The following is a 9,885-nucleotide window of genomic DNA, read 5'->3' as shown; positions in this document are numbered from 1 at the left end:
GAAATGGTCAGGTCTGTGCTTTAGGAAGATAATTTTGATAGCTGAGTTTAGGATGGAGTGGAGTAAAGAGAGTACTGGGGCTGGGAGAACAACCAGCAGGCTAGCGTAATGGTGCAGGTTGAGCTGGTAAGAGGCTACCTCAGGGCGGTTGCTGTATCTGAGGAGAGAAGGGAGACTGTACTATATATTTGATGAAAATAGAATTGACAGGACAGATTGAATAGGATGTGGGGTTGGGGGTGAGAGTGAGCCATTGAAAATGATACCTAGCAACTGGAAAAGTTGCTTCTCCTGGGACAGAAGAAAAAAATAACACAGGCCATAAATAGAAATGGTTAGGATTCACTCTACACCTGTTACTGGAACTAGGCATCTTGTACTCCATGCATCATGAACTCAGCCCCCTTCTGGACTGACTGGCACCTCCCCTCCTGGCAAGGGAAGTTTCTTGGTCTCACATTCCTTTTCCTCACTGTCTTTTGCACAGTAATATAAAGCTGTATCCCCAGTATTAAGGGAACTCATCTGTGGATGTAACATGCTCTTGCCATCATCTCTGGAGATGGTGAATTGACCTTTCACAGAGTCTGCATAATATGTATTACTACCAATAACTGCAACCCTTGCCAGTCCCTTCCCTGGAGCCTGGTGGACACAATGCATGTAGCAGCTGCTGAAGGTAAATCCAGAAGCTTTGCAGGAGAGACGAAGAGAACCTCCAGGTTGTCTCACATCTCCCCCAGACTCCACCAGCTGCACATCACATTGAACACCTGCAACACAGAGACATTGCATTAAAATTAATAGTCACATTAAGTCACCATTTCATATTACCCTCTTTCTCCATAAAACTACCTTGGAAAATACTCAGAAGGAAAATCCAGTTCAGTCTAAATTTCATGGTGAGATCCTAGGTTAGTCCTCAGCACAGAAGGGACAAGGAACTTGAACTTCTGTCCCAGAGATGTGAGGACAGGTTTGGGGCTGCTTTTCATCCCAGTAGGGAGGGACCCTATTTGAATATCTTGCTCTATTCAAAAAGAGGAAGAACACCTTCTTCCTCCAAGAGAGAAATCTCTTTCCCAAACTTCAGCAAGAAAGCTCTCCTAGGTGTTAAAAACAGATGTTCAAAAAAAAAAAAAAAAAGTTTTTGTGTGCAACTAGAAAATAAGATACACAGGCAATGGGGCGTAGAAATTTATCTTGCCCTACAAGAAAGGAAGGGAAAGGGGGAGGGGAGGTGACTGGGGTGGCAGAAGGGAGGGCTGACTGGGGAACAGGGCAACCAGAATGTACGTCATCTTGGAGTGGGGGGAAGGGTAGAAATGGGGAGAAATTTTGTATTTCAAACTCTTGTGCAAATCAATGCTGAAAACTAAATATATTAAATAAATTTAAAAAAAACAAGGAAAAAAAAAAGAAAGCTCTCCTACAACTGGTTCCAAAACACTGGAGAAGGTTGATGACTCTGAGACTCCTAGAACTGATGGTTTTGATTCAGTGTCAGTCACCCCACATCACTTCAAAAAGTGGACCACATGTAGTAGGCTTTTCTGTGTTCCTAATAAACTTCTAATCAATGTTAATCCAATTTCTGATCGTCAGAGCTCCTCAACCATCTTCCATTTCCAGTAACCGACAAATTTAATCGATTTTATGAATCACCTTCTTCTGGTGGTCTCTGGCACTGGTCTTTGGCATCTACTGCTTCCTGAGTCAATGTTTTGCCTCCTTTTACCTAGGATTACATTTCATCTAAACTAGAATCTCTTGCGAAAGAAACAACAAGGAGCTCAGTGTGTCTGAATTGCTGAGTGTGTGGAAGGGAATAAGGTAGAATAAGATAGGAAGGAGCCATGCCATGGAAGGATTTAAAAGCCAAATAGGATTGACTATTTTGCCCTGGAGGTAATACCGAGTCTCTGGAATTTGGGGGAAATGGTCAGGTCTGTGCTTTAGAAAGATAATTTTTAAAGCTGATTTTAGCATGGACTGGAGTGAAGAGAATACTGGGGCTGGGAGAACAACCAGCAGGCTAGCGTAATACTCCGGGTTGAGCTGGTAAGAGGCTACTTCAGTGTGGTCTCAGTTACACTCAACTATTGCCTTTCTAGGAACAGTTCATATTCCTTCTTTCACTCCTCTAGGTGCAGAAATTGTGTTAGGAAAGTCACACTTCACAATACGGACATTGCAAGTCTCCTCCAACAAATACCTTGCCTCTTAGAAAGACATATCCTGTTTGATGGGACAGAGAAACTATTATCCTATGATTTATGGAGACAGCATGGCTAAGATTTCTATGAGATGATCCTCGCATTTCAAGTACCATTCTCATCGCCCAGAATATCTAACTATGCTGCCACCTGTTGAACTTTTAATTGTACATGTTTCTGTTCCCACTTCCACATCCTTTTTTTTAAGAAGAGAGATTTATAATTTTAGGGTCCTTGTACATTTAGAGATCTACATCCAGAGTTCTTTCTGAGATCATCATTTTTTTCCAAAACTGAACTCAGTGGGGGAAAAATACAGATAAAAAGCCACCAACACCTCTTTTAACCACCATTATAACATCATAAAGCTGGAAGTCTGAACCATGTCTCTTTGCTTTCTCTCCTCTGTTATTGTTATTTCCTTTTAGGTGGTTCCTTCTTACTCTATTATTTACCAAGTTAAGGATAATATGATAAAACAGAGTTGTGAACATAATTCAGTGACTAGAGAAGGGAAAAGCTTAGATTGGTACTCTTGAAGTGCTAAGTGTATAAATCTTTGTTTCAGATATGCTAGTAAAAGGGTCTTAGGTTTTAAGACTTTTCCCATTTTAGACGTAAAATGTCTATGTGTTCTATTCATAGTTAGTAAAGGTTGCAAAACTTGAGAGTGTTCCATTCAATGTTTATAATGCAAATTTTAAATAAATTATACTTTTAACTGGCTTAGTTAACAAGATTAATTTTAATCAACCTAATAGTACTTGGGGTCCTTGCTTATATGATGAAGGCCACAGAGGCCATGTGGGCAAGATCTAGATTGGCCATGTCCCTTGGTTTGATATAAAGAAGCAGTCTAGACAGTTCTGTTTTAAATAGAGGGAGAGTCACCTCTGATGTCTGGAGTTGAGCTAAGGAGAAAAGCAGCCCCAAGGAATACAATTGTGAGAACTTCATGGCAATGACACTGTTTCCATTAAAAAAAATTTTCACTATTATAAATACCCAAATTAACTACAAAATGCATACAAAGGAAGACACTGTCTGCACAAAGAGAAAGAACTGATAAATGGAATTATGCATAGGATGATTTTACATATATAGATTTCTGTCTAATAGCCATCTCTAGGGTGAGAGGGAATAGAAAAAAAAGATATTTAAATAACTTTTTAAAATTTAAAATTTATTTAAAAGGAATAGAAAGCTATAAATGATAGATTTGTAATTTCATGTGCAATCAGTTTTTCAATATAGTATATTATAGAAATGGTTGTTTTATTCCACAAATTAAGAATAAAGTAAATTTTTTAAAGAGCAACATGGAAATTTCACAATAAAAGAAAGGAAATCAGGGTCTTGAAGTGGCAGAAACTTGACTTGGCTTGGCCAAGATATACATATACATGTATACATATATATACATATATATATGTTTATATATATATATGTATATCTTTCAACCTGCATAATCTATGCGTGTACCCACTCTTCCCATTGACTCTGTGTGTATGTGTGGGAAAGTGTGCCTCATATTTATAGCTGAAAGATTCATACTCTAATTCTTGTCTTTGCTTTGGACTAATTGTGTCAAGTGGTTTTGGGCCCATGACTTGTTTAACAGCTTCTACATTAAAATATCAGAGGGCTTGAAATATGAGAATCCAGAAGGCAAAGGAGGTAAGATTATGTGGGATACTTGAATGAAATGAGAAGCCATTAGCTTAAACTTTGTGAAAGGTGGAAACCCAGGCTAGGTGACCTGTTAAAAATCGTAGCTTAGATACTGAATCACAAATTCAGTATCTAAGTCATAATTCAGATAATGTGTCAGGTAAAAGCCCTAACAAGTATATGGTGATCTGTTTATGACCATTTTTACCAGTTTAAAATCTTGTGGTTAGGCTTTTACCCCAACTTTGGAAATAAGCTCATTACTAAGCAGAAAACCCCAAATATCCACCAATAAGTAGTGATGCACTCTCCAGCTCCTCCTCCATTCATTTTTTTAATTACTATGAGTATTTAGGGAGGGGTTGTTTTATAGGGATTCACTGATTAGTCTGGCTTCTGCCACAGACCAAAACTCTTGGCAGGGAATTATCGTACTGCCCCAATGTAAGTAACTAAAATTATTAAACCACTACCTATAATCAATCAGGAGCCCCTTGGCTTTTCCTTTGGTATTGAAATTGCATAACTGTTTTGGGAAAAAGGGAAAATGATGTGGGATACCTTATTTGGGAGAATTCCACACCTTACAGATTACAACTAAGAATCACCTACCAAGAAAAATTGAATATAATCCTTTCAGGAGGAATATGGATATTCAACAAAATAGAGGACTTTCAAGCATTCCTGATGACAAGACCAGAGTTGAATACAAAATCTGACTTCCAAATACAAGACTTCAAAGAAGCATAAAAAAGAAAACAGAAAAGAGAAATCATAAGAGATTTAGTAAGGTTAAACTGTTTACATTTCTCCATGGAAAGATGGTACTTCAAAAGTCATAAGAACATTCTCATTATTAGGGCAGTTTTGAATATATATATATGTGTGTGTGTGTGTGTGTGTGTGTGTAGGCAGAAGGCACAGGTGTGAGTTGGCTATGAAGGGATGATATCTAAAACATAAAATAAAATTAAGGGTAAAAGAGGAATGTACTGGGAGAAAAAGAAAGGGAGAGACAGAATGGGGTAAATTTTCTCACATGAAAGTGGCTGGAAAGAGCTATTACATTAGAGGAGAAGATAGGGGAGGTCAAGAGACATGATTGAACCTTACTCTCATCAGAATTGGCTCAAAGAGGGAATAACATACAAACTTAATTGGTTTAGAAATCTATTTTACCCTACAGGAAAGTAGGAGGGGAAGGGGGTAAGAGAAGGGATGGCACATTGGGAGAGAAGGTTGTCAGAAGCAAAACACATTTGAAGAGGGACATGGTGAAAGGAGAGAGAGAAGAGAATAAAAAGGGAAAGGATGAAGGGAAATATAGTTAGCAATAGTAACTGTGGAAAAATTTTGAAGCAAATTTCTCTGATGAAGGCTTCAATTCTCAAACATATGGAGAACTGAGTTAAATTTATAAAAAATAAGAGCTATTCACCAAAGTAATCAAAGCTGTCTATAACCATATGAAAACGTGCTTTAACTCATTATTGTTTGGAGAAATGCAAATTAAAATAATGCTGATATACTACCTCATACCTATTAGATTGGTCAATAGGACAGAAAAGGAAAATGACAAATGGTGGAGAGGATTTGAGAAAGATGAGCCATTAATGCACTGTTGGTGGAGTTGTGAACTGATTCACCATTCCATAGAGTAATTTGGAGCTATGACCAAAGGGCTAGAAAATCATGCATGCCCTATAATAATACCCCTATTAAATCTGTAACCAGAAAGAGATTAAAAGACACAAAGGAAAAACACCTATATGTACAAAAATATTTAGAGCAGCTCTTTTCCTGGGGGCAAAGAATAGGAAATTGAGGGGAGGACCATCTGTATCAGTAATTAAAGTCAGACTTTCTTTTAACTGTTTAACTTTCTTTTAGCACTTATGTAATCAATTGGCCTTGAAGAGCCTGGCCTTTGTTTCTTTGATTGGATCAGGAGTCATTGATTTGTATAGGGTGGTACTAGGGATAAACTTTTTCACACCCTAAATGGGATTTTTCACTGTCCTTTGCTTCAGTGCTTCCCTGCCCTAGGGCACTGAGAAGGCTATATAAGATCTGAGGTTGGCATTTCACTTTTGGGGCTCTCACTCACTGGAAGACCGTCATGTGACTTGAAGAGACTCTGGGTGGCCGCTGTTAAGAGGCCCCTGACTTGTAAACCCATATGGTGAAGGTTTCCTGGTAACTATGAATTGCGATTTGAATCAGACAAGGTCTGTCTGTTGATGTTTGTAATTTCTATTTGTATTTGTTCTGAAGTTCATGGTACTGGCTTTTCCTCCTGAACTAAGTTAGTTATATTTGTATATATGGTTAAAGTGAGATTGTTAACCCCATAAAGTTACTTTCCTTAGTAAATCAGACCAAAAGAACCTTTGCTGTCAGCTCTTGTTGCTGGCCTTTTTGGGTCTTACACCCCAAAACAGCTGCTAGCCAAATTGTTGCTACACTGTCAGTGGGGGAATGGCTGGACTTATGATGGGATACTATTGTGCTAAAAGAAATAACGAGCAGGATACTCTCAAAAAAATACTGGAAAGACTTACATGACTGATGCAAAGTGAAATGTAATGTGTACAAAGTAATAGCAATATTGTACAGTGATCAGCTGTGAAGGACAGAGCTATTCTCAGAAATAAAAAGGTCAAAGACAACACTGAAAGACTTATGATGAAAAATGCCATCCATCCCCAGAGAAAGAAATGATGGTGTCTGAAAACAGAATGAGGCTTACATTTTTTTTTAATTTTATTTTTCTTGAGGCTTTTTGGTTGGTCTATGTTTTCTTTCACAACATGACTATTATAGAAATGTTTTGCATGACTACACATGTATAACCTATATCAAATTGCTTGCCTTCTTAATGATGTGAGAGAGGAAGGAAGATAGTTGGGAACTCAAAGTTTAAAAATGAATGTCAAAAATTGTTTTTACGTGTAACAGGGGGAAAATGAAATACTAAATAATTTTTTGAGTTGAACATCAAAAAGTAAGAATAAATAAGAAGAAAAGTCTAAGCAATGAAACAAACTTCTCTGGTACTTGTGGCTGAAGATCATAGGTTTTGTTGTTGTTGTTTATTTTTTTCTTTATTTCTTTCCTGAAGATGATATAGGAATACTTTCAAATGTCACCATTTCCTTGGTTCAGAAGTCCTGGTCAGTTTTCTTCAATTATTTCTTGCTTTCTTTATACTGTGTTCTTGTCATGGCTTATGAATACAAGCATGGGATTTCATGCATATACACACATGGATTATTTGTATAATATTTATATCTTGTTGTTTTTCAGTCACGTGCTATTCTTTATGACTCCATTTGGGATGTTTTGTGGCAAAGATGCAGGAGTGGTTTGTCATTTCAATCTCTAACTCATTTTACAGATGAGAAAATTGAGGCAAATAAGGTTAAGCAACATGCCCAGGGTCACATAGATAGTAGGTGTCTGAGGCCACATCTAAACTCATGAAGATGAGTTCCTGATTCCAAGCCTAGTGCTCTATCCAGTCCCCTACCTCATGGCCCATATTTATATCTAGAGATAGATATTTATAGAAACACATGAATAACTTGTTTGTATGTGTGTAAATGTCTATGCATATGTATATATATATATGTGTGTGTGTATATATATATATATATTTATACATATACATAAACATATTATTTGTGTATAACAAAAGCCATTCCCCAATACCTAAGTGGTTAAGTAGTCAAAGAACATGAACAGAGTTCTCAAAAGAAGAATTACAAACTATTGATAACCATATGAAAGTATGTACCAACTCACTAAAAATAGGGGAAATGCCCATTAAAAAACCTCTGAGGCTTAGCAAAGATGACAGAAGATGGAAATAGCCCATGTTTTAAGGGTTATAAAAATATAAGCACATGTGCTTTATTGGTGGAGCTCTGAACATGTAAACAAAAAAAGGGAATTACAAAATAACATGATTTTATTTTATCATTTATATATATTACATAGAATACATATAAGTCCATATTGTATTATTTGTGTATTTTTATATATGCATATTGGGTAGGTAGCACAGTTGATAGAACATTGGTTTGGAAACAAAAAGATTCACCTTCATGAGTTCAAATCCAGCCTCAGATGCTTAAAAGCTCTGTAAACTTGGGCAGGTCACTCAGCTCTATTTCTCTCAATTCCTCATTTGTAGAATGAGATCAGAAAGAAAAGGCAAACTATTCCAGTAACTCTGCCAAGAAAACCCAATACAAGGCCACAGAGAGTCAGAAATAACTGAAAATTGACTTAACAAACAAAACATAAAAATAGATTCTTCTCTTAGGTTTTACCTCAAGAACGTTGTTGATGAAAAGAAAATTCTGTAAATACCAAAATATTTACAGAAACATGCTAGAAAGGAATTGGAAACATAATAGATACCTTTCAAATAGGAAAGAAGTAGAAAGGCAAAAGAAATTGTGGCATATAAATGTTAGGGAACATTGTAAGAAATAGCACATAAGATGATCTAGAGATATATGGAAACATTTACATGATAAAATGTAGAATGAAAGAAGCAGAATCAAGAAAACAATACACAAATATCTATAACAATGTAAATGAAAAAATTAACATAAAACCATCAAAATGAATGTTAGAAAAGTACAAAAGACAAGCATGGTCCCAAAGAATACTTCCCCACACAAAACCTTTAAAAATGTTCAAGATTTATGAGTGTGGTACAGTAAATATTTTCAGACTTGTTCCCAAAAAAATTTTTTTGTTGATGTTTTTTTCTTCTTTTGCTTTAAAAATATTATTTGTTAGGGGCAGGTAGTTGGTGCAGTGAGTAGAGAGGTGGCCCTGGAGTCAGGAGCCGAGTTCAAATCCATCTTCAGACACTTGACACACTTATTAGCTGCATGACCTTGGGCAAGTCACTTAACCCCAATTGCCCTGCCTTCCCCCCTCAAAAAAAATTATTTGTTATGTGTGATGGTTCTATGAGAGTTGGAAGGAAAGAGATAATGGGAGAAATTGTGAAAATGAAACATAGCAATTTAAGTTTATTTTTTTAAAAACAAAAATGTGGCCAATTAGTTTCCCCATTCCTCTTCCTGGTGTTAGATATAAGGTAAGAAAGACTCTTGAATTCTCTTAAGGTGCTAGAGAATGTTCTTACCTGTGGATTCCACATCTTTCAGAGACTTGGACTTGTCCTCTTCCTGTTTTTTCAAGTCAATAAAAACTTTTATTCATACCATTTATCTCAAACCAGCAGAAAGCATTACATGTAATGGGGATGAGCTAGAAGCATTCCCAATGAGATCGGGGTGAAGAAAGGAGGCCCATTATCATCACTGTTTTTCAATACTATACTAGAAATGTTAGCTTTTGTGTTAAGGGAAGAAAAAATTGAAGGAATTAAAATAGGCAATGAAGAAGCAAAGCCATCACCCTTTGTAGATGTTATGAAGGCATACTTTGAGAATCCTAGAGTATCAATTTAAAAAGGACTTGAAATAATTAACAATATTAGCACAGTTACGGGATTTAAAATAAACCCACATAAATTATTGGCATTTCTATGTATTACTAACAAAGCCCAACAGAAAGAGATAGAAAGAGAAATTGCATTTAAAGTTACTGTAGAGAATATGAAAAGTTTGGAAGTCTACCTGCCAAGGGAAATCCTTCCTGGGGGTGAACAGAATGATGAACCTAATTACAAAAAACTTTTGACATAAATAAAGTCAGATCTAAACAATTGGGAAAAGGTCAGTTGCTCGCAGGTAGGTTGAGCTAATATTATAAAAATGACAATTGTACCTAAATTAATTTACTTATTTAAGTACCCTACTAATCAAACTACCAAATATATTTTATAGAGCTAGAAAAAATAATAATAAAATTCATTGGGAAGAAAAAAGTCCAGAATATGAAGGGAATTAATGAAAAGAAATGCAAGGGAAGGTCATTTAGCCATACCGGATCCAAAACTGTATTATACAAC

The 9,885-nt window shown here is 36.3% G+C and overlaps 1 gene segment (V, D, J or C); it reads right to left on the bottom strand.

The window, feature by feature from the left end:
* Window positions 1–396: 396 nt before the first annotated feature.
* On the bottom strand, window positions 397–901 carry LOC118842020. The segment is given in 2 exon segments: window positions 397–773; window positions 856–901. Coding segments are annotated over 2 exon segments (423 nt in total).
* Between the last annotated feature and the right edge of the window lie 8,984 nt (window positions 902–9,885).

This window comes from Trichosurus vulpecula, chromosome 3 (assembly GCF_011100635.1).
Source record: "Trichosurus vulpecula isolate mTriVul1 chromosome 3, mTriVul1.pri, whole genome shotgun sequence".
NCBI classification, from domain to species: Eukaryota; Metazoa; Chordata; class Mammalia; order Diprotodontia; family Phalangeridae; genus Trichosurus; species Trichosurus vulpecula.
The sequence above is the reverse complement of the archived record's forward strand: the minus strand, read 5'-3'. Positions and strand labels throughout refer to the sequence as shown.